Source organism: Pleuronectes platessa, chromosome 11 (genome assembly GCF_947347685.1).
Source record: "Pleuronectes platessa chromosome 11, fPlePla1.1, whole genome shotgun sequence".
NCBI lineage: Eukaryota > Metazoa > Chordata > Actinopteri > Pleuronectiformes > Pleuronectidae > Pleuronectes > Pleuronectes platessa.
Window position 1 is genome coordinate 8030551 of NC_070636.1, and position 24114 is coordinate 8054664.

General features: G+C 41.8%; 1 protein-coding gene across 6 annotated transcripts in view; it reads left to right on the forward strand.

The window, feature by feature from the left end:
- Positions 1 to 23784, forward strand: part of pcnt (pericentrin) — a 33576-nt gene extending 9792 nt beyond the window's left edge. For 2 of the 6 annotated variants that reach the window (XM_053434055.1, XM_053434059.1), the window contains 47 exons: positions 175 to 254; positions 375 to 672; positions 931 to 1031; positions 1240 to 1351; positions 1579 to 1705; positions 1906 to 2025; positions 2117 to 2192; positions 2632 to 2700; positions 2783 to 2894; positions 3011 to 3051; positions 3136 to 3314; positions 3574 to 4021; positions 4296 to 4493; positions 4630 to 4701; positions 5063 to 5167; positions 5483 to 5635; positions 6331 to 6477; positions 8126 to 8286; positions 8576 to 8748; positions 8932 to 9113; positions 9202 to 9364; positions 9587 to 9829; positions 9943 to 9972; positions 10270 to 10502; positions 10669 to 10776; positions 11507 to 11527; positions 11898 to 12134; positions 12221 to 12394; positions 12549 to 12701; positions 13491 to 13670; positions 13769 to 14743; positions 15847 to 16017; positions 16128 to 16317; positions 16493 to 16827; positions 16937 to 17039; positions 17570 to 17742; positions 17831 to 18097; positions 18257 to 18414; positions 18675 to 18804; positions 18983 to 19774; positions 19886 to 20092; positions 20216 to 20434; positions 20780 to 21006; positions 21098 to 21177; positions 21270 to 21390; positions 21504 to 21631; positions 23297 to 23784. In XM_053434055.1, coding sequence (XP_053290030.1) covers positions 175 to 254; positions 375 to 672; positions 931 to 1031; positions 1240 to 1351; positions 1579 to 1705; positions 1906 to 2025; positions 2117 to 2192; positions 2632 to 2700; positions 2783 to 2894; positions 3011 to 3051; positions 3136 to 3314; positions 3574 to 4021; positions 4296 to 4493; positions 4630 to 4701; positions 5063 to 5167; positions 5483 to 5635; positions 6331 to 6477; positions 8126 to 8286; positions 8576 to 8748; positions 8932 to 9113; positions 9202 to 9364; positions 9587 to 9829; positions 9943 to 9972; positions 10270 to 10502; positions 10669 to 10776; positions 11507 to 11527; positions 11898 to 12134; positions 12221 to 12394; positions 12549 to 12701; positions 13491 to 13670; positions 13769 to 14743; positions 15847 to 16017; positions 16128 to 16317; positions 16493 to 16827; positions 16937 to 17039; positions 17570 to 17742; positions 17831 to 18097; positions 18257 to 18414; positions 18675 to 18804; positions 18983 to 19774; positions 19886 to 20092; positions 20216 to 20434; positions 20780 to 21006; positions 21098 to 21177; positions 21270 to 21390; positions 21504 to 21631; positions 23297 to 23328 — 8804 coding nt within the window. In that variant the 3' untranslated portion in view covers positions 23329 to 23784. The remainder of the gene's footprint in view (positions 1 to 174; positions 255 to 374; positions 673 to 930; positions 1032 to 1239; positions 1352 to 1578; positions 1706 to 1905; positions 2026 to 2116; positions 2193 to 2631; positions 2701 to 2782; positions 2895 to 3010; positions 3052 to 3135; positions 3315 to 3573; positions 4022 to 4295; positions 4494 to 4629; positions 4702 to 5062; positions 5168 to 5482; positions 5636 to 6330; positions 6478 to 8125; positions 8287 to 8575; positions 8749 to 8931; positions 9114 to 9201; positions 9365 to 9586; positions 9830 to 9942; positions 9973 to 10269; positions 10503 to 10668; positions 10777 to 11506; positions 11528 to 11897; positions 12135 to 12220; positions 12395 to 12548; positions 12702 to 13490; positions 13671 to 13768; positions 14744 to 15846; positions 16018 to 16127; positions 16318 to 16492; positions 16828 to 16936; positions 17040 to 17569; positions 17743 to 17830; positions 18098 to 18256; positions 18415 to 18674; positions 18805 to 18982; positions 19775 to 19885; positions 20093 to 20215; positions 20435 to 20779; positions 21007 to 21097; positions 21178 to 21269; positions 21391 to 21503; positions 21632 to 23296) is intronic. The other 4 variants (XM_053434060.1, XM_053434061.1, XM_053434056.1 and 1 more) reach the window with 3 other exon arrangements.
- Positions 23785 to 24114: the final 330 nt, after the last annotated feature.

Consider the following 24114-nt stretch of genomic DNA (forward strand, 5'->3'; position numbering starts at 1 on the left):
TGTTTGCCCGTGCATGCACTCAACAGGTTTATCCCTCTGTATTTGGGTGAATCATGCTCATTCTCTAGAAGCTTCTTCTGTATAAAAAAGAGCACATCGACAGATGAAAGCTCAAAATTCTTTGATGAAGGTGAACTCATTTTCTTGTGTGTTTTTTATCTTGTTCGTGTTCAGATGAATTCAATCAGCAGTGGGAGACTCGTGTTGCTCAGGAGAGAGGCTCAATGGAAGAAAAGCAGGCTAAAGAGATACAGGTTAAACTTTGTGAAATTTGTGTTGTATATGATCAATGCAATTTTGGTGTTTAATAGACAATTTGTCTATTAGGAGGAGAATCATCTTTCTCTCTTTTTGCTTCTCCTTTGCTTTTGTAGGCTCTAAGGTTGCAGTGGGAGAAAGAGGCTGAGAGCGACCGCTCAAACCTCCTGACATCTCTGTCAGAGGCAGAGAACAGCCTCACTGCCACACAGACAGAACTAGCCAGCACCCAGACCTCCCTTACCCAGATCAACAAATCTCTATCGGAAGCCCAGGCAGCTCTTTCGCAGACCCAGTCAGAGCTAAACGAGTCACAGGCCAGGCTGAAGGAACTCCAGTTATCTAGTAAGGAGGAGAACGAAAAACTAGAGGAGGAGCTGAAACAAGCCTTGGCTGACAGAGATGCTGCTGCAAGTGAGTTCCATCCATTCATTAAGGATGTGGAAAACACAATTTTAGGGATATCAACTTCTAATTGTTTCTTTCAAATTTTTATATTCTACATCAGAGTATAGCTCAGCATGGGTAATTATGCTGACTGACCAATGGGGAGGGCATTTCTTTTTGTCAGGTTGTTTAGATTTATATGTTGCTCTTTCTGTTTTTCATGCTATGTATCTTGTATGATAATTGATAAAATGCTGTTCTTCCTGTGTGGTGAATGTTGATCAGGTTCCCTGGAAGAATTGGTCTCTAGTCAAAAGGCAGTTCTGCAGGAGAAAGTGCAGCAAGTTCTACATCTAGAGGAGAGGGAACAGCTACTTCTAAAAGAGGTGAGTTCACTGGAACATAAGAACACGTCATCAAGTTGTCATTCAATTATTGTATTAATTCAACAATCTTTATATGTATTTGAATGTTTGTTAATTTTATTTTGAAGAAATTTCATTAATTCATTGATAACTAGACTACAAAATAATACATATCATCATATCTTCAAGTCTAAATAAGGTTTTGTTTTGTTTCCTTTCTGTTAAACAGGTACTTCTCCTTCAGGAGGAGAAGACTTTGCTGAAAAATAACTCAGAAGAGGAAGTAGCTCAGCTGTGGACTCAGCTGGACAGCATGAGGACGAATCGCCAAGAGTTGGGAGGTAACACTGACGACCTGGCCTGACATCTGCTTCAAAAAACTTTATTTTCACCTACTTTGGTTGTTAAAGTTAAGATAGTCAAAACATCCCAAGTAGTATATCAAACACATTTTACTTTAAAAATGTCTGTAATGTGAGATGATGCCTGGAAGAAAAGGAAACTTGATAAAACTTTTTACCCTTTATTGTTCTTTTCTTCTGTCTTTGTCTTTGTTATGGTCTCACAGAACTTAAGGAGCAACTTCTCGCTCGCTCATCTCGTGTTGATGACATGGAGCGCCTAAAGACGGAGTTTAATGAACAAAAACAAGGAATCAAAGAACAGAATGAGGCTGAGCTGGAAAGCCTAAGGAGGTAAGTGAGCATGCACACACAAACACACATAGTCCTCTAATGTTTAGAATAGAAACAGAACCTTTATCCCAGATGGGTTTTGCACAGCATGTTATTTACTTACCACAGTTTGCTAAAGTTACCTGTCAATTTTCCCGTTATTCCTTTTCCTTTTATTGATCCCATCAAATGACACGTGATTTACCTTCGTCCTCCTTTAGGTACTTCGAGAAGAGGTTGCAAGCAACTGAAGAGAGCTACAGAGAGGAAATAGCTCTTCTCCAGCTAAGAATGGTAGAAGCTGCTTTGGAAGAGTCTTTGAATAAAACTGCTAATGACAGGTATTTCAGTTGTTTTTTAATAAGGCTACAAAGATGTTCTGAAATCTTTCATTAGGTTTTGTTAGTAACATCTGTGCTTCTTTCTCTTCAGCTCCATTTCTCCTGATGAAGCAGAGGAGGCAAAATATGATCTGTCTGATACCAGCCTCAAGCTTGAGAAACACAGGGTAAAGATGTGAACAAACTATCAGCATAAGATTGTGTTGTGAGATATTGTTAGGTGTAGAGCAGTTTGAATTGTTAGATAAGGTAATATAATTTATTATTAATGAAGAGGGCAGTCAAAAATAAACATTAAAGTTTAGTAATAATACGTAGCTTGCAATACTTTTAATGTGAGGATATAACAAATATAAATGGATTATATTATATGTATACATACAGTGTAAACAGAATATTTACAGTGTGAATATATAGACAATGAAATTAATTGCACATAAGAAGCTAAAATACAAAGTTACTGTTAAAAATGTTGAGTCTTTAGCAACCTTGTTTCAATTACTGGAGTGAGATTTTCCACACATTTAAACAGCATTACATTTCTGGTTTTCATTACACCATTTCAATTATTATTATTTTATTATATATATTTTATGTCTCATCAAGGAATTGGAGGAGAAACACTCAATGGAGCTTTCCAATCTGAGATCCTCCTTTAAGGAAGACGTGCAGCAGGTGAGACACAAACTCAATCCCTCAATCTTTAATGTTCCTGGAAAGCTTTCTGCTTACTCTCGTTTTCTTACTTGTGTGTTAGGTGAGCTCAGACCTCACAGACCATTACTATGATGAGCTGCAAGAGATTAAGTCTCGTCACGCTTTGGAGACGGAGCAACTCAAAGCCAAACTTTCTGAGAAACACTTACAAGGTGACACACACACACACACACACACCACACACCACATACACACAATCACACGCTGTTTTGAAATAAAAACGATAACTGTAGTGTTAGATGATGCTAATGCTCGTCCTCTGTTGTAGATCTTACCAGAGTCCGTTTGGAGGCTGCTCTGCAGGTTGAGGTGAGAAAATAAAATCTCTTCATCTATACAACAAATAAAATCCTGAGTTTATTGGTCGTTTAATGCAATGTGGATTTTAATTAGGCGGAGGTCGAACAGAGGCTGTGGTGTCACACTGAGGAGCTGCAGACAAGGATGACCATGATCCACACCCTGGAGGACAGAGTGGCTGCCTTGAGTGAACAGCAGACAACAGAAATCAAGGAGCTTACTACTCTCCTCCGGGAGCAGAGTGAAGAGCAGCTACGTCAGGCTCAAGAGAGGTGAGATCTGTCTGAGTCAAGACCATAATGTCATAGAGTATGTGTGGGATTTCAACCCAAACTTGTTAGACAAACTTTTTTAATTATATTGCGTTTGGTCGTGTTGGATGGGTTATCTACTTAATTTTATTAAATTTGTTTTTCATTGTACACGCCTCTAATCAGGCAACAAAATGTTTGTAGCTCTAACACATTTATCTTTTAATGAATTATAATATAAAATGCAAAGCTCAATTCTACTTTTGTCTGTTGGGTTCAGGTTCCACGAAGAAAAAACAGTGCTGGAGGAGCGTTTGGTCCAGACATACGAAAACTCTGTGTCAGAGCGAAAGAACAAACTTCAACATGAACATGAGAGAGCATCTGTACTGAACAAACACTCACAAGAGATGGACAAACTCGATGCCAAATACAAAGCACAGCTAGATTCACTTAGTGCCAGTCACAGAGATCAGCTTGTAGCCAAAGCCGCTGATCTCGATTCCAAACACAATGCAGAGATTGTTGCCTTGGAAGCGGCCCTCAATTCCAAACGAACGGCAGACCTTACAAATCTGGAGGCCATGATGAAGGAGACCAGTCAGGTTCAGCTGGAGGCTTTAGAAGCTGGGCTCACTCGCAAACACCAAGAGGAGAGGGATGTATTGGAAAAGAGGATGCTGGGTAATATGGACACTTTGGAGGCCACGTACCTGAAGGAAGTGCAAGTAAGGAGGCCCTCATAGAAAGTTAAACATAATGTACTGTCATACTCAGGAAAGTACCTTAAACAGCGAATCTGCAGGTCTTTGAAATTTATATAAAAAGTACTTAATTGAGTTTGCCTGATTCAAATATTGGGGTTCTATAAATAATTTTTATTGTATTAAAATATTTAAAATTCTTCAATTTAACTTGGTGAAACCTAGAAACCCTGTTTGTTCAGGGTTTCTCCTTTTGAAAGTCAAAGTGCTTACAAGGCTTCTGTTTCTCTGATCTCAGGCCCTGCGTGATGAAGTGGGACAGCTCGAAGAGGGGCACCATCTTGATCTGAATGACCAGAAGTCAGAATGTCTGCAGATAATTGAGCTCCATGCTGCAGAACAACTGTCCATCAGGGAGGAGCTGAGGAAAGAACTGGCTCAGCTGCAAATGGAAAAGTTCAGTGCCATGGCAGCGGAGCTCAGCCACGTTCACAAGGTGAGAAGCGGAAATGAGTGGTGGGCGTCTGGCTAACATCTGGTATACAGTTAATCAGATTACGAGATAGATATAACTGACAGTTTCTACTGTTGACTTTTCACTAAATTCAATTTTTCATGATTTGTTCTTGCAGGCTGAGCTGGCTGCTCAAAAAGAGGCCTCAGACAATGAACACTGCACAGCTCTGGAGACACTGAAGATGCAGGTACTTACCCTGACATCTTGTCCTATCTTGAAAAGACTGAATTTGAAGTGTCTTCTCTCGAGGACACTGGATACAGAATGGGATCTGATTTTATATTTGCACCACATAATAGTTTAAATTTTACATCCAAATATATAAACTGAAAACAAATCGTTTTGGAGGTATTCTATTCTAAATTCCTCAAATGCTACTCAAAGTAACCAATGCCATATTTAGATCATGAAATAACATTCAAGTGTTTTGGTGATGAACAAAAACATTCTCAAGATTATATTGAGTTTTTAGGCCTGCTTCCCCCAAGTTGTGTTCTTTTTAATTTCCAGCACGAGATTTGTCTTAAAGGTCTGATCTGTTCTCTCAGGTTTTGGAGCTTGAGCAACATCACAATGCTGCACTCCAGGAGCTTTCACACACCTACAGTGCTGAGAAAGAGCAGCTCATCCAGCAGCACCAACTCCAGCTGCAGGTGTGTAATGCATGATAGAGCATCGCATTGCCTGTGTGTGTGAATCTGTCTTTTACAGGATGAGTGAACATCTCAAGCTCTGCCTAGCGAGTTGTTTTTAATGGTTGTCACTAGAGTTCTCATCTCTTGCGTCTGTTGCTCATACAGCCCATTAGAGGCAGGATTACACAGAGTCATTGTTCATCCTTCATAATAGTGTATTTGTGGCGCTGCACAAATACGCCATGGATTTGTTTTTCTTAGGAGCACTTTGAATGTGAGTATTTGACCAACTGCCTGAATGTAGTATTAAAACACACGTGTGTCCTGCCGCAGGAGTTGAGGGGTAGCTCCGCCCGCGAATTGGAGGCATGTCGGCGGGAGCTTGAAGAGGAGTCGTCCAGGCAACGTCAGCACTTCATGGAAGAGGTGGAGCTCCTCAAAGTCCAATCAGAGGAGAGGCTGCAGGACAGGATTAATCAACTGAAGGTAGAAAAAACAGAGATGCTTGTGAGAAACGGGGAAAAAAACAATTAGTTTTGAAATCTTTGAAATTAAATGCCCTTTACGCAGGGAACATTCAATTCATGCGTAAAATATCCGAGTGATCTTTAAAGGTGCTTTTTATTTTAAGTTGTGTATTTATTTGACTCAAAGCGCTTGTTTTTAAAGCCATTATGTAATCGCTCTGGATTATTGAGAGCTGTAGTGCATGTGTGTGTGTGTTGTGGCGCAGCCCCCTCTAAGCTCCAGCTGCACCAGTTCACTCCAAAGGATAGCTCTTTCCCTTGGACTCTGTCCCACTGGAGCTTTATTCAAACCCAGTTTCCACATAATCCCACCATCATATACTGCATGTAGAAGTGGTCTTGTCCGTCTGTCTCCCTGTTCTCTGAATCGTTGTGCTGCCGGCTCTTGCGTGTGTTTGTGTTGCTGCCATCTGAACAGTGGCTAAATGGGATGGATCTAAGCTTTTTATCCTCTGATGCTAAAGGTTTTAAGGCTGAAGGTAGTTTTTTTTTATTTTCAGACCTTTAGCGTTTGACCATTTGAAATGTGAAGCCCAGTAGTCAGCTATAAGCCAGGGAGACATGGCCAGAGATATTTTATGCCCTCACGGTTCTGCAGGTTTTTAAGTTTCGCATCTTTTAATTCATGAACGCACATTTTTGCTTTCTTTGCAGACGGAGTTTGAGGACCAGAAGGAGGCGGGGCTTCAAGACCTGAGGCGGAGCTTCGCATCTGAGCAGGAGAAGAAGGAGCAGAGCTACACCGGCAAAATGAGCCAACTCACCTCCCAGCTGCAGAAGCTTGATGCTGTGGTGGCCCAGGTAGTGCATATATTAAAATAACTACAATCTAGTCTTTTGTTTCTCCAGGGATTTCCTATAAATTATGTTGCAAATGTGAAAGTAAATGTAAAATAAGATGCCACCTGCGGCTTCACTTTGCTCACTTTGCTTGTTTGGGACAGGACTATACAGGCCTGAGAAGATGTGTTGTTTTATTCTGGATATTCAAAGTACATAATGAGAGGAAGGAGAAAATGTAAATAGTTTGATGATTTGGAAATTAAGAATGGACAGTAACAACATTGGTGCAGAGGTTTGGCACCTGTACGATATTACAACTTATTAAAACCATTAACATTTCAACTGCTACATTAGGGGAGGGTATGTGAGTGTGTAATACATCCGCTCTCTTTGTTAAAGCAAAAAGTATAGCTAAATTAATTGAAAATGCTAATATTCCCGAACTCTAGCTTCTAAAAGGGGACTTTGCAACTTTTCCTCATCAAAAAAATCAACTGTTAAACAAATTAGCCTATTTTTACACTATTTTCTTAGAGATTAGAAACAGTCAAAGACAATGTACTAAATCATTTATTGCAGCCCTGGTTGAACAGTAAAGTACAGACTTAAGAAGACTAAATCATTTGTAAACTCTAATGCATAGCAACATGCAATTTTGTTTGTTGCGCATGCATTTGCTTCTGTTCATTTTTATCAGTCATGAAATCAATGGAGCAAAGCTTTGATGTGTCCGAGCTAATTTCCATAAATCTGTTGTTGTTTGGTTGTTGTGGAGATTTGGAGCATACTGAAACCTTTTTAATTGGATCGTCTTAGTTACTACTAAGGTATTGCTCTACTTTCTAAGTCCCTTTTCATTTAGAATTTTTTTTTTTTACTAATGTATGTTTATATTTGTTTCCATGGCACCTGCCTGGCTTGGCTTTTCATAGTGAGATATTAACACACACACACACACACACTAAGAGCTCATGAGGTAAGACAGGAGAGGCTTAAGAGAGTCAGGGCGGGTGTTGTTGTCAGGGCAACAGCATTGTTTTTAGAGGCAGGTGGTTGCATGAGACGTTTGATGGGGGGGGAGAAGGGGGAAAAAGAGAGGGAAGAAATGGTGAAAGGAGCGGGGGACAACAGACGGCACAGGAAAGGTAAGAAGAATTAGCAGAGATGAAAGAAAACTCTAAATTGAAGCAGTACATCTAGATGCTGGCGTTTCTCACTTCTGCAGTTTATGTATTTGCCATGAAGGCCTGATGGTTATAGTCAATATGTATGAATTGAGCTGGTTTTAAATAAGTTTTCCTGTTTGTTTTTTCTTTCAGTAGATTGAGTGCATTTTGGTTGATAGTGGATGTGCTCACTGTGATATCTGGATGAAGTCGATGTCTCAGACTATCACCTTCTGGTTTTGATTCCCAGTGGTTTTTCTCCTGTATGCAGAACATACCTGATGCTTTGTCATGCTTTTGTCTCTGCTGAGCTGTTGTTAACAATGTGGATTTGTTACCTGTATTGTTACAAAGATTTTACCGGTTGTCATGTCTAGTTTTGGTCCTTTTAGATGAGCTGAGTATGTTTCTAAACCTGTCATTACACAGGAAGTAGTGGGTTTATTCAGTATGTTAGTGATGGTAGATTTAACAAGTTCTCTTTGTCCATTGTCTTTCAGCTGCGGGCAGAGGTTGGCTGTCTGCAGGGGGAGTTAGAAGGGAAGCGTTCGGAGATGGAGACCCTGGACACCCTCCTCCAGCGAAGGGACAGAGAAAATCAGGAGGGAGGCAACCACCTCAAGATGCTCACTGATGACTTGCACACTGCCAAAGAGGAAAGGTACGTGATATCCTTTGTGTATGTTTTGCATTGTACTGAAAATCAGCTAGAAACAAACAAGTTAATTTTACCTGCACAACAAAAAAGGTGGTTATCTGTGTGTTTTATTTGTTTCTGAACATTACTTTTCATTTACGCACGATTGGACTTTGCAATTTTTCCTCATCAAAAAAATCAAACTTTTTTGACGCATGCCAGTATGTTTAATAGCTTCAAATATCTAATCTCCCTACAGAATCCCATGGTTTGGTGTATGTGTTGGTCTGACATATCACTTTTGTTCTCCCAGATATAATCTGCACAAGGCCAATGAAAAGATAGGGATGGTGCTGATTGAGATTGTTCGCAGCATCGTTGCAACAGAGGAATTTATTGGCCAAAAGATCAGTACCAGATCCAACAAATATAAGCAGGCTACTTATCAGAAGAGCCCAGCAGGGATCAGAGATGCAGACGAGTCCGGTAAGTTGGCTTCTGACTCATTCTGAAGTTATATGGCACAACCATAGTTATTTTTGGCTCAGGCTGGTTCATGGATTTTTGTTAGAGCTACAGATATGAATTAAATAATTCCCTTAAAGACAAAAGGGTCAATATATATATCAATACAACAATTACATTTGACTTTTCCCCTTTTTTCTGTAGGTATTACAGTTTCAGAGTTGTCAACAGAGGATGTGGAGCTGACCCAGCTCTTCTGTGAGAGCTTGCTCGTTTCAGATACTGAGATCAGTCCTGGAGGAGAAGAGGCAGCTCTGAACGCCTGCGGCAGACTGCGACACACAGTAGGCACACTACTGGAGCTGCTCAACCAAGCCAACACACAGGTAAAGGAGGCATAGACCCACTGATCTCACTCAACCATGCACAATAAATGTTGTCTCTTATAAATGTGTGTTTCTTATTTATTTCCAGCTGGAGCAGAGTCATGATGTCCACCTTTCTCTGGAGGAGAAGTTCTCTCAGGGCAGAGAAGATTCCGCCCAGCTCCTTAAGCAGCACAAGCTCTTATTGGAGCAGCTCGATGAGGACGCAAAGCTGAAGAGTCAACTCCAGCTGGAGCTCCATAAGGCCGAGGGTGAGCACTGCATCCTCATTGGCTTTGCTTCACTTGAATCATCTTCTGCTGCCAAGTTACAGTCGTTAATCCACTGATCCTTAAAATACTGTTCTCTCCTGCTCATACTCCAATTTCATCACTTGAACTGAAGTTTAAACATAATCCATCTGTTAATGATGTTAAGCATAAGAATTTAAAGCATATTATGTATTTTTCTTACCTCATTCTGTTTGTGTTCAGGGCTCGTAGATGGCTATATGGCAGAGAAAGTGGTACTAGAGGAGTGTCTCCAGCATAGGGAGGCTCAAGAGGAGAGACTAGTTGAGGAGCTGGAGGATCTTAAGGTGAAGCTGCGTAAGATGGGGAGCATCACTGGAGAGCTGGACAGCCTAAGATTGAAACACCAGGAGCTAAGTGAGGAGCACACGATTCTCCTCCGTCAGAAGGAGCATCTCTCTGCCGGTCTTGGGGATCGAGAGAAAGGTGAGCGGTAGAAGAACTTTTGAAATACAGAATAGAGTGTCACACAACCTCTGTAGTGAGCTTAATCACACTCTTATGTAATGTCTGTGCTCAGATGCATCTTCTGTCCGTAGGCCATGGGCTGAATTTAGATCCTGACGCAGGTTTGTGGGTCAGAGTGGAGTGTGTGTGTGTGTTGGGGGGGTGGGGGATGATTTTGCAGTATATTTGCAGTGATGTGTGAGGTTGCTGTTTGAGACTCTACCCTCGTCAGTAGCTTGTAGGGAAGACACTCGGCGTGCTGTGTCATTTGTTGTTGTTTTACTTTTATAACAATGATTTAGATCAGATTCGTTAAGAATGCCTTCAGGAACATTTCTGTCTTTCCTGCTCAAAATTCTTTAGCATCCATGTATTTACGCTGAAACAGTCAGCCTCACCTTCCTCTCTCATTTTTGAAGCTCTACTAGCAGAGACGGAGCTTTTGACCCAGGATAGACTGGACCTGCAGCGGCAGGCGGAGCGGGACCACAGGTCTCTGTCTCAGCGCCTCAGGGACCTGGAGAGATATTTGGAAGAGCAGGAAACCAAGGGCCTGGAGACGGAGCTGCACAACAAGACTCACACTGAAGACCTCAACCAGCGTGTCCAAGCACTGGAGAAACAGCTAAAACACGACCGTCAGTTTATAGAGGTGAAAGTTTTGATTTATTAAATAGCTTCCCTTTAATTGTTTATACAACCCTTTAAACTAATTTCAGATCCATTTTAGTGTTATTTCAGAGTGCCAGAGACGGGTCCTCCTGTCATTGCTTAATGCAGTGGACAGTCTAACATGTTATTAAATTCTTTAAATACAGGAGCAAGCTGTGGAGCGTGAACATGAGAGAGACGAGTTCCAACAGGAGATCCGAAGGCTGGAAGCCCAACTCAGACAAACGGCCAGTGTGGATAACAAAGGACACAGGGTGAGGCCCATCATCTTGATCAGAAGTGTACATACTGCATGAGGGGGAACTTTTTACACCACCAAGCACCATTTTGTGACCTTACCACTCAATGTGCTATCTCTGTCATGAGCATTATTCCCTGCAGAAAGATTTTATTTGATCAGATCAGAATGATAAACAATGGATCAAACCTACTCTTTAAATCAGACTAGGCTGCTTTGGTTTCCTCTTTATCTTGGCTGCTGTGCAATTTGCAGCTGTTGCTGACAGATTACTGGATTTAAATAGTTGTTGTCGCCTGAATCGAGCAGTTTATACTTTGAGGCAGATGGCAGACATCTGTGGGATGTTTTGACTCTCTCCAATAAGGTTTGCATAAAGGCCATTTAATGATGTAATGCATAGAGCGAATGGGTCACCTTGACATGGTGTTAATATATAACATATATATATATATATAAACAGCATACTAACGTGATTAACCAAACGTATTGACATTTTCTTTTCTTTTTTGTGATATATTGACAGATACTAAGTTTCAGTGTCAATGTTTTTTTTATACATGGTTGCTGTGATGAGTTTGCTCATGTTTTGCTGATTGGATGATAAATGCACTAACTGAAAAATGTCTAGAACTACTCACAGAAGTTGACATGATGAATGTGTTGGTTGTTTGTTTGTTCGTTTGTTTGTTAATAAGCCTGACTTTTACCATGTGTTTACTCCTGTGCTGAACTGATTGCTGTAGTTTGAGGACTTGGCTCTGCAGGTAACAAAAAATGAAACCGTAGTCTACCTCTCTAAGCTCCTCTGACTCCCGTGCATGTTGTGCATTATTCTTTTAACTCAATCATCCATAGAGTAATTTTAGTGCTTCGTGTTTGCCAAAAATTCATCGACCATTTCATTTTCTGTTTGCTAACATTCATTTGCATGGTTTGCACTTCATTTGTCCTTCACCTCCATGTCACTGCTCTCTGGAGCGGCTTCATTCAGGGTTTGGTACCAGTGGCTGCGGATACGGCTTGGCTTTGATTGTTTTCTGCTACGAATCATAATTTCCATTCCCAACACTTTTCCCCCCCATTTAAGTTTTAAAAGGTGTTATTCAAAACTTGATCCCTGGTATGTCTTTGCAGGTGGAAAGTCTACAAGCTGTCATCAAAGACAAGATGGACGACCAAGCTTCCTTGTTCGCAGCCAATCAGCAGGCCCAGCGTGACCTTGCTGAACGCAACGAGGAGATAGACAAGCTAGCCGGGCGAATCAGAGAACTGGAGCATGCGCTGCTCAACACTGCTGAGAGTAACCGATCTATTGGTCAACTTGAACAAGAGCTTCACAGAGCAAAGTTGAGAGAGCAGGAGCTCACACAAGTAAGAACAGATCAACACTTTGAGTTCAGAGAAGTGTGCACTTTCACTTTTTTCTCAAGAATTCCCTCATCTCCTCCTCCTGCCAGGATAAGCAAGCCCTGGAGCAGCAGCAGCTGTCCAGCAGGCTTCAGATCTCCGCCCTGCAGTCCAAACTGGATGATATGAGACACAGCTACCATGACAACACACGTGACCCCACCCAGGAGCTACGGGATGCCCTTGACACTGCTCAGCAGAGTCTACAGACCAAAGAGCAAGAGGTCAGTAGGATTTGATAAAAAGATGGTGGAAAGTAGTTTTTATTTGCACATTTGGCTGCAGTGCCACCTGCTGGTACAAATGAGGAAAGGTATCCAGAAAGGTATATAAACTTTGTATGGTATCCCTGTTGATGTAAAATAATGTGCATTTCAGGTTGAGGTTCTGCTTGGCCAACTAGAGAATGTGCACAGAGACCTGACCATCAAAGAAGTTGAACTAAAACACCTCACACTGCAGCTGGAGTCAGTGACCAATCAGAATGCAGCTCATGTCAATGAGCTCCAAGAGCAGATTGCTGCACTGAAGGTAAGAACTACATTGTTTTTACACCAAATCATTATCTATTTGTGTTGTTAATCGCTCCCTCTCAGATGCTTTGATCTAGATTGTGTATCTAGATACACAGCCCACAACCATTCCAATGTCCACAATGCTAATACTGTGCGTTTGACATTTTTATTCTTTAATTCTGAAAATCTAATACTTATAAATAAGAAGGGTTCTCTAAAGATAATTAATTCTCCTGACATTTATCTCTTGGCTCAGAAGATGATAATCTGGAAGAGAAGGGGACCAAGTAACATTAGCTGCTAAAGCTGGCATTGCCTTGTATTGACGGCTGTGCTAACTTTACAGAAAAGCACACATGTTGTCTTTTTTAATTATTTGAGTCTGGTAACACCGAGTTGTAAACTGTGGCTAGATGTCCTTTGTACTGTGGGTTTTTGTGGATGGTTAAGGCAGGGAATAAATAGGAAGCAGTAATTGAAATTGACATGATTATTATTATTTTTCGGGCAAATTAATTGCCATTTTTAGTGCCTAGACATTCATGAAACTCACCAAAGTTAGCAGAAAATTCAGAAGTGGTGATAATTTACAAATTCTGGAGTAATTTGAAATGGGCGTGGCAAAAACGGAACAGCGGCCCCCCCCAAAAAAGCCCCTTACTCTCACTTTCACCGATCTTCACGAAAATCGGTACACACGTGAATCATGACCAGACACACAAAAAGTCTCAAGGAGCATCGTGAAAAAAGCAACAGGAAGTCGGCTATTCTTGATTAAGTATTAATTTTGTTTGTTTGTTTGCAGGAGACTGTATCAAATCTAGAAATACTTGAGGAGGAGAAGGAAGAACAAAGTGAGTTGGAGGAAGTAAATGAAGAGACCCTCCCCTCAGCTCTACTGCAGGAGAAAAACCAGGAAATTGATCACCTCAACAATGAAATCCAAAGGTTAGAACAGGAGCTGGAGATCACCGGGGACAACAAGGTCAGTGTAAGCACACACTTACATGAAGACAGTGTGAGAATAAAGCCGATGAGGTGGTGATGTAAAATCTAATTGTCCGTTTCTAATCTTCCTGACAGGATTTGGAAGTTGAACTTGAGGATCTGCGCTCACAGGTGGAACATCTTCAGTCTGAAATCACCAGAGTACGTCAGGACAAAGAGGAAGAAGAGGAGCGCCTTCATGAGGTCATCAGCACGCTGCAGGCAGAACTCTCCACACTGGGCCCCAACATGCATGAAGTTAGCGACTCTCAGGATGGTGACAGCATCAATCCCTCACCCGCTCCCAGCCCAGAACCTCACCACTACACCATCCAGGAAAAAGATAGGAGGGGAGGGCCAAGTAGCCTGAAGCAAGAGCTCAGTCTGACTCACTCTGCCGCCTCTCGTTCCCTTCGCTCTCGTCTCAAGGCCACTCAGAGTCAGCTGGACACAGCGGTGGCAGAGAGAGAGGGACTGGAGCGGTTACTGCTCACCCAGGAGGAAGAGTACAGAGGACACGGGCAGGAGTTGGGGAGGAGGTTGAAAGCTGAGAAAGAAAAGGCAGATGAGCTCCAAGGTCTCCTCACCCTCAAGGAAGCCGAGCTGGAGGAGGTGAAAGCCCAGGTAGAAGAGAATAGGGACGAGAGGAAATCATCTGAGGAGGAGAATGCTCACCTTAACACCCTGGTTACTGATCTTCAAGAGGCAGAACAAAAGCGACTGAGAGAGATTGAAAGTTTAAAATCTAAAGAGCAGGAGATGGAACTAGAAATGGAGGTACTCGGAGAAACCAGCCTTACACTTGAGAGACAAATCCAGGAGATGAGAGCCGAGCTGGTTGATATGGAGAAACTGGTTGCTGTTGAAAGGGAAAAGATTAAAATGCTTGAGACAGTGAAGGAAGAGCTTTCTGCTGAAAGTGAAGCACACAGGAGTAAGGAGAAGCAACTTCAGGAGGAAACTGAGATGCTGAGGCAGGAAGTGACTTCATTGAGGAGCCTGATCCAGGACCTGACAGTTAAAGTCAGAGAGAAGGAAACCAATCAAGAAGAGGCTCAAACGGAGGTGCTGGTGAGTGTTTGTAGATAACATTTTTATTCAAGGTTAACGACATTAAAAGATTATGAAATCAAATGTTTTATTTAAGTACCAATCTTTTTTACATCTTATGTTTGTATACATAGTTCATAGTACACAGCGGACCTTAGTTTTCTGTTATCTGTTCGAGATTTATAAATCATAATATAATTACCTCCCCAATAATGTTATGTTTTCATTCCTGACTATGTGTTGGCTGGCTGGTTGGTTTGCTTTTAAGCAAAATTAAAGCAGAAATACTGGATGGATTAACTGGAAACTTGGTGGAAGGATGTGGTAATGGTGCGGCTCTGGATCGAGGGGCAGATACAAAGCCTTGTGAGAGAATTTTGGTAAATTCCACAGATTTTCGATTGAATAGTTCATGGATTGTGATGGAAAAAATTGGTAAATTTAGGGGATTGTATCTGTAAGTATATGCAATTTTGTGCAGCTTGATTGAATTTGGTTTTAAGAGGTCTGTTTTTTTTAATTCAAAGCTGACACAGTAACTCTAAACCAGCTTCAACAGGCCCCAGACAGGGAATGTTTTTTTTGCTCGAAACTGCAGTCAAGACCACATCTGGTTATAGTTATGTGCGTAGTGACGTGTTACAGCGAGACGGCAGAATCTCGCACGGAGGAAGTGACATGAAAATGAGGAAGGACGAGGAAAATCTTTGTTAGCTCTTGTTTTTAAAGCTGGTGGATTTTGTTTTCTATTCCGCTGCGTTCTACCCTTGCAGGATGTGGTAAGGACAAGTTGTGGTTTTTATAAATGAGATAACGAAAGAAGAAATACATTAGTTCTGCTGCTGCTTGTCTTTGCATTCTTTCAAACTTTGATTGTACTAGTGCCCAGCTGCTTTTGGCAAATGGTCACAGTATACAAGAATAGCTTTAGTTGTAGATGTGTACGACATGTGGTGCCAAATTAAATGTTGTTACTTTGCAAAGTACTGAATTCCATTCATCTACTGCTCATGTAGGGCTCTGCAAAAACGGAAAAAGAAAATGAAAAATGTAGGGCATGAATTCACATGCCTGTACAGAAATGTGACACTCAATACTTAGGTGGATTTTTCTCTTTTTATCAGACAAATGCTGAGGTGACTTTGGCTAAAGCGGACACTGCGTTGAGACAGAAGGAGGAAGAGCTCATCAAACTGAGAGCCGAGCATCAGGCTGTGAGGACAGAGCTGACCACAGTGAAACAGGGTCTGAGCACCAGTGCAGCGAGAGCTGAGAAACTACACGAGGAAGGACGGGTGGGAATATTTAACTGAGCACACAATATTAACTACAGATCAAATATCTCTACAAGTTAATCTTTTAGTCCTGAGTATTATGAATGTAACGGTTGGATCCTCTGTTTTAGACCAAAGACTGTGCCCTTGTCGCCCTGGAGACTGACAACCAGCGGCTGAAGTCAGAGCTCCGCCGTCTGCAGGAGGACCTGGCCGTGCAGGAAGAGGAACTGGCCTATCAGCAGAGAGAACTACAGCAACTCCTACAGAACTTTCAACAGCAGGACACACTTCATCATCAACAGGGATACCAACAGAAAGGTAAAACTCAATGAGTCTTTATACTATAAAATAATTTTACACTATTATTGAATGGGAAAGTTTTTTTATTGTCATATAAACGATGTTAATCTCTTAACCCTTTATGCCATGAAACTGAAACAGAAAAATCTCTCACATTCTCACAATTACTTTTTAAATATTTTTTGATCATCAGATATTTCTCAGAGACCTTTTGAGGACATTGTGAGCGTCTCTCGGGACGAAGCCTCTCTGGGCTCTCCGGAGCTGTTGAGGAAACTGGAATGCTCAGAGGACCGAACTCTGCAGCGTTTCCATACCTCTGTCCTGGGCTCTCGTCTGTCTGAGCTCAGCGTACTGAACAGCACCAGCCTGGATCTGCCCCAACACAAGACCTCTCCCAGGGTTGTGATGGAGGACCCCCACTCTCGGACCATCACTCCAGATCCAGCCACACGGAGTACCCGCTCCCCAGGCTCCGCCTCCGTCTCTGACAACTTCTCCATGCTTGACTCTCTGGAGACCGACCGAGTATGTCCTCTGACACTTTTATACAGGCTATTTTATTGTCATTCTGCGAGAAGCTCCTGTGTTTTAGTCGGGTTAAAATATAGATAAATATTTTAAAATTTCTTCTTAGATGCGCGAGTTGGAAGGACTTGATCTGACAGACCCTCCGTCTCTGCTTGGCTCGACCTCCTCCCTCTCAGCACCAGAGTGGGCCAGTGATGGATATGGAAGCAGTGAGTATTTGCACATGAATGACTGTTATCAGTGAAGATTTTCAATTATCCAGGTGATGGTTTCTAACCACTGGTGATAGGTCAAGGCAACCGGTCTGCGTTTAAGATGAGATATCAAATGTCTCCAAGAAAATAAAGCAACCCAGATGCCACTTTTATATGTGTAATATAGATTTTTTTTAAACTGTTGATATTTTTAGCAGACGTTACTCAAGAGTAAATCATGTATTTTGCTGGGACTATTTTCATATTCAGATTTATTGTACTAGTTTAATTTACCATAGATTGACAGTGTGTGATTGACTCGAAATAAACTAGTGAGTATGTCAGTCAATGGAGTGGTGGGTCTGACTCACGTGTTTTTTATAGGTTTTGTACAAAATAGAGTTTTTGGGGTCAGAAGAACAAGCTTTACCAAAGCTTTGCTCACACAGACAAACTGAGTAGGCTCAGTTTGTTGACAGTAAGAAAAAAATGTAGACCTTCACCAGACTGATCTACTTAACTCTTCTGTTCTTCTTGTGATTCAGACGTGAGTTCAGAGTTGGGTGCAAGGCTGAGAGTCGAGCTTGAACAGACTGAAAGACTGGATGCTCAGTTTGTTGAGTATCTCCGCTGTCGAGGAATGAACCCGACGGCTAACACAGACAGTGCGGCAGGTAGCATGAGCTACAGCGATGACCTATTATCTCCTGAGCTTCAGGTGGGCCTCATATACACTTGGCAGTAAATATATTTATAACTTCCACAGCCTGAATTGTTACTCAGTTTCTTTCCCTATCGTTCTGCAGAATCTGTTGAAAAAGGTTTATCAAGAAAGCTGCAGAATTCTCACCTTGTCCCAGCGGCGTGCCACGTCCTCAACCCAGCCTAATGCCTCAGACTTGAAAGCTTTCTCGTCGAGTCAGGCGCAGTATCATTGTGGAGATAGCTCCACCCTAATGGACAAATCAACCTCCAACCCCCCCATGAGCTGGCAGCAGGAGAAGAAGGCACTGCAGGAGACTGTGATCGCTCTCCGAGAGCTGCTCTGTCGAATGGCACAGAGACACACACAAGTGAGTCTCTGTAGTTTTGAATTAAGATTTTACAAAGCTCTACAGTGAGGTTGGGGTGTTTTTTAACCTTTGTTTGTAAAACTTTATTTTCTTGTACTGGTTTCTCATCTCATAATTTCAGTTGACTATCTTTGCTGATCTTCTGTCTTCCTCCCTCAGACTGACAACAGGGGTGAAAGTGACTGGCAGAGAGATCAGCCACAGACTGATGGACAGGTTGAATCCCAACTGAAAGCAGCGCTGGAGGAGAGACAGAAACAACTGCAATGTGCTCATGACACCCAGCGAGAGCAAAACAACAAAATGCAATCACTCAGGTACAACAGGACACAAGCCATCTCCATTATATATCAGACCTGAGTCAATTCCCCTTTATCAATTTTCTTTTTTTTTCTCCTAACTTCCAAAAATAATCCAATCATTTAGGGAGTCTCTTTTGTTGTTTGTATGTATTTTTAGGTATTGGTTGGCCTTGTTTGAACTACGGCTCTCTTCACCATATTTCTCACAGTCACACAAACGGGCTTCCATGTAATAATTCCAAAAGTGGTGAAAAGTAATGCTGTTGTTTTTTTAGGCTCGCTGTAGAAGAAGGTGAAGAGGCTTTGAAGGAATCGCAAACCAGAGTCCTGGAGCTTCAACAACAACTTGAGCAGGAGAGGGCTCTGAGTCTCCGTAAAGACAGAGAGGAGGAAGAAAGGAGAGAGGTAAGATGAGCACAGTTTATACTGTATCAAATATACATTTCATTAGCTTAATCACAGAAAACCAATATCATGGCTCTGCAGTGTTTGTTGTCAAAGATCAGACAGTGCTAAGAATCCAAAGTGTGCTTCAGCTCTCATTTTTATACTCTGAAAGATGACCCTACTCTTCTCCCTCCAGGCCATGCAAGTGTCCTCCGATCAGCAGAGGTCAGAGGTCATGGCTCTGAAGGGTCATGTAGAGCAGGAGATGGTGGCATGCAGCAACCTCAGGCGTGAGCTTCAGATTGAACAGTCGCGCAGTGAGTTGCTGGAGAAACGGGTAGACGACACCCAGAAGGAGTTAGAAGATGAACGTCAACGTTCTGCCCAGCAACACGATCTCATCCTGAAAGAAAAGACTCGACTGCAGCGTCTCTTGACCGAAGCAGAATCTCGCTCGTGTGAGATTCACTCGAAACTTGCAGCTGCTCACAGGAAGCTAGACGAAGAGAGAGACCGATGCTCCAGCCAGGTGGATGAGCTTAACCGCAGACACGAGGCCGACTCAGCCAGAGACAGGAAGTTTATCTCTGACATGCGCGGCCAGTTAGAGCAGGAGCGAAGGCAGGGGGAGGAGCTGGCAGCCGTGATGGCCAAAATGAGGACCGAGCTACTGCAGACCAGGAGGAAATTGGAAGAGGACGACAGATTGAGGAGGGAGGAGCTGCAGAGGGAACAGGAGGCCGCCACTCGACATCGTGTGGCGATGGAGACCTTGAAGGAGCAGAAACAGGAAGCCAGCAGTACTTTGGCGGAGGAGAGAGAGCTGTCCAGACGCCTTGGGGTGGAACTCGCAGAGATAAAGGAGAGACTCCGACTGATGAAGGACAAAGAGAGGGAGAGGGAGGAGCATTGGGAGAGAGAAAGGAGTAAGGGGCGGCAAGATCAGATGGAGAGGGAGAGACGTCAGGAAAGGACCAATAGCAAACTGGTAAGATATTAACAAAGTTCTTACTCTTGTCTAATGGACTCACTTCTTTCATGAATACAATGCTCACATAAAGGATAAAGAAGCACACCTGATACACATTTCTCACTTTAGTGTGAGTTGGAGTTGTTGCGGAAGCAGGATCAGCAGCGAATGCAGGAGCTGCAACAGACCCTGGCAGAGCTGGAACGGGAGGAGAGAGAGATGGCTGCTCAGAGGATGTCTGGAAGGACCACAGGGCAACAACACAAGCCTGCATCCACACAGCAGCGGCTCCAAACTGACGGAGCTCAGGCAGGCAGCTCACAACAAGACCAGCAGGTACACAAGTGCTTATAATTATTACATACAGCACTGTTGTTGATATATTGATGGTGGTAGTAACAACTACAAACCTTTTTACTGAATGTTAAATGTTGCAATAATGTTCCGTTTTCACTGTAGATTTCGGCCTCGTCGCCATCTTCCACTCTGCTGGAGAAGATGTTAAGTGAGAACTCTGAGCTGACGGAGCGGGTGACATTATTGAGTCAGGATAGAGCGACTCACACACACAGACTCGCCTACCTGGAGCGACAGCTGCGCCACTCGGAGAAAGAGCTCGCCAAGGTGACCTCCGAAACTGAAAACAGACCAATCAATGACGTGATCAGCAACAGCAAGGTCAGTAGGAAATGGACCCCCCACAAACACACACACAAACACACACATACACACACACGCATGTTTTACTACAGAGTTTTTTGTGTAACTCAAATAGATTTGCCGAGATCCTGGAAAGTGTTTTGTTGTATTTGTTTCAGTTTCAGTTTTTTTGATATTCTATTTTACCTAAAAATATGACATTACCAGTTAAAAGGTATCAAGGGAGCATTCACCTCAGAATGAAGCATCTTGATTGAATCAAGCCATTAATGTTACTTCCGCCAGCCAAACAACATTGTTAGAATTGACCATGTGCTGTTGACGTAAGACACTGACGTAAATCTTCTGTTTACTGGTTTGCAGGTGCAGCGTTTGTATGAGCGTTACCTGCGTGCTGAGAGCTTCAGGAAGGCTCTGGTGTACCAGAAGCGTTACCTGCTGCTGCTGCTGGGTGGTTTCCAGGACTGTGAGCAGGTCACACTGTGTGTCATCGCTCGTATGGGGGCGTGGCCCACACCCCCACTCTCCTCTCTGCACCGACCCCTCAGAAGATTTAGAGCTGTTGTACGAGTTGTCATCGCGGTCTCAAGGTAGCGTTATATAATTACACGCATATAAAAGTAGTTTGAGAGACCTAGATATCGTGTGTGGAAAAATGTAACCCCTCACTCTGTGTTTCAGAATGAAGTTCCTGACCAGGAAATGGCAGAAAGCGATCAAAAGATTATCTGTATCTGGGACTGTCAATGGTCATGGGCCAGGTCAGCTCGATGAAGCCAGTTTAACATAATATTCATCAGTTGTCTGTGTTTGTATGAGTGGGTGGATTTTTATATCTTACCGTCTATTTCAGGGCCTAAAGCTGAAGTTCTAAGACAGCAGCAGTCAAGATCAAATTACGACTCATCCCTGAACAGAGAACCAGTGTCGTCTCTCGTCCCACCCAGCAAATCACCCTTCAGGTTGCACAACAGGTTTGGTCCCCACTTCCTCAAAGAGTCTTTTAACTTGAGACATGAAATATTTAAGTTTAAGACTTAACAGTTGTGTCAGTCATTTAAAACTTATTGTTTTCATCTTCCTTCAGGTCGAACTCCAGCACCACTTTGCCCTCTGGGCATCCTGGGGGGGCGTCTCAGGATCCAGAAGGATCACTGACAGAATATATCAACCATCTAGAAAAAGTCCAACAACGGTTGGTGGGAGCCAGGCAAGGTGAGAAGCTTTACTTACCAGTTGGGTGAAAACAGGAAACTTGAATGGGCCAAGATGGAAGAAATAGCATCACTGGTAGTGGTACCCATTTGACAGTATCCTCATTTATCCCACATTATCAAACACAGCTTCATGGGTTCTGGGCACCAAATCAAAAAAGCGTGTGCACACAAGGCACAGGGTGTTTTTGATATTGCTTTGAGATGCACGCCTCTTTCCTTGGGTCACTTTTTTCTCCCCGGATGAGATCAGTACAAGCCGGTACTCGTAATTATAGGAATACATTTATGTTGTTAAGGGCACCCTTATGCTTTCTGGGACGGTGTTATCATATCCCACAATACATCTGTGCTCTATCGTCTCCCAACCCAGTAAGCAAGACTCATAGACTCGCTAAAGAGGAAAGGAAGATACGGTCAGCCTCTTCCAGTGATATGATTGGTTATCGGCAGCGCTGGCTGCAGGAGAACAGGACGTGGCTGTACCTGAGCTGCTTGTCGCCACTTTACCTGAACGGTCCAGGTGAGTGTGAGTGTAACCGACTCACTCCACCAAACAATAAATGCTCCTCCCAATTAGTTCAGCAGTTACAGAGTGCAACAGATATTAGAGGTTACAACACTCCAGGTTTCGGACTCTTGTATAATTCATACCTGTGTGTCATGCTGTTGTTAATTCACATTTGGGATCATTTCTGCTGAGTATATTTCAAAGCATTTGAATGTCTTTTATTTCAGTTCATGACAGAATCATACAAACATCAACTTGCCGAGATTTAAACTTTGCTTAAAAATTAACAGGAAAACTTGGTTGATGTGAAATCATTTCAAGCTGACATCCTGTTGGTGTGGGGCTTTCTGACAAGTGAGATTTAAATCACCCGTGGAGCTGTTGTATTTATGCATTTTCACAAAGGTTATTTTATGGTTTCTGTTTGGCTCATTCATCATGTGCTTCATTTACCTTCTTCTGTTTTAATTAAAAGTGTGAAATGTATCTTTGATCATTTATCACAATTTATATATTTCAAAATGTGTATGTATACATAATTCTTAATAAATGCACTGAATTATACATAAACAATACCATTATAATACTACCAGTATAATGATGAGCCACAACTGGTGTAGTAGATGCAAAATTTGGTTATTTACCATCAGACAACATACAATTGCAGCTGCATTTGCTCGTTTGTGGTTTTACAGAATTTAATATTTTCACTTGAAGATGTTCTGTTAACCTGCCTTTGCAATATTTTCTGTCATTTTCAGTCTGCTTTCTGTCATATTTTCTTTCCCAAATTTTGTATTTCGGATTTTAAGGAGCAGCATATGTAGTAGTGACAGATATGCAGCCCCAATATAGGTATATTTTTTTTCCATCAGAGCTGTTTTCTAATGGATGTTTTTGAACTGATTTATGCAATAACAAAAAAATTAAATTACATAACTGATGTTAGCCTGTACAATAGTTCAGTTTTATCGCATTCTTCCTTTATAAGTAAAGAATGATGACTGATGTTTTATCATAAAGTTACAGTTCACAGCTGACTTAAGTCAAGATTCATGAATGCTGTTGCTATTTATGCAAATTAAATCTCGATGTAAAGTTTGTTTGTTGCATTTCCTGATATTCTGGGTTTTATTTTAAATTTTTTTCTCTTAGGCTCGTCTGTTCTCCAGTCCGACCAAAAGTAATCCGTCCACTGAACGTATGATTGTATCCTGTCCGCACATCATTCCAAAACTTTCCATGCCTTACACCCACGTAGAAACATGAAGAAATAAATATAGGATGTAAGAGGATTTTTTTTCTGATGGTGCGAATTTAATATGTACATAAGTTATTTTTTAAATTTTCTAATGTAACTTTTGTATTATCTGTGCCTCAGTTTTTTGAAGGTCACTCTTTAGATGATGCTAGAACAAATGTTTTAATTTTGAATATTGCTGTTTGTTATTTTTCTACTAATGTTTTATACCCTGTTGTTACTATGTACATAAGACTAATGTTCATGTGTCCAAATGTGCACTGGTTTTACACTGGAAATCCATGATCAACATAGCTAGAGGTTGTATTATTGAATATTTGTTTTTGTATCATCTATGTTTCTACCATAAAGTTAATAAATAATTTAAATGTTTGACAACAAACCAACAGGACTGAGTGTTTTTTAAACAAAGAAACGTCTGTTTTTAATGTCATGTGCTTGGTGTTTGATGTTCTTCTTTAATTCAGAATCAGCTTTACTCAAAAGCATATTTGTTCCTATGGGAACTTGACTCCAGTTTCTATTGGCCCTCCATGAATTCTGTCTAAATACAGACCTACGAGATACATGAGGATTTATTTTGTATTAATGAATAAGTCATTAAACGGAAAGTAACCATTATCTGATGTGATTTTGGATAGTTTTTTTTGTTATGATTTATTGAATTGTGATTGCGTGCAATGTCACATTCAACGGAAAAACTGACTTCATC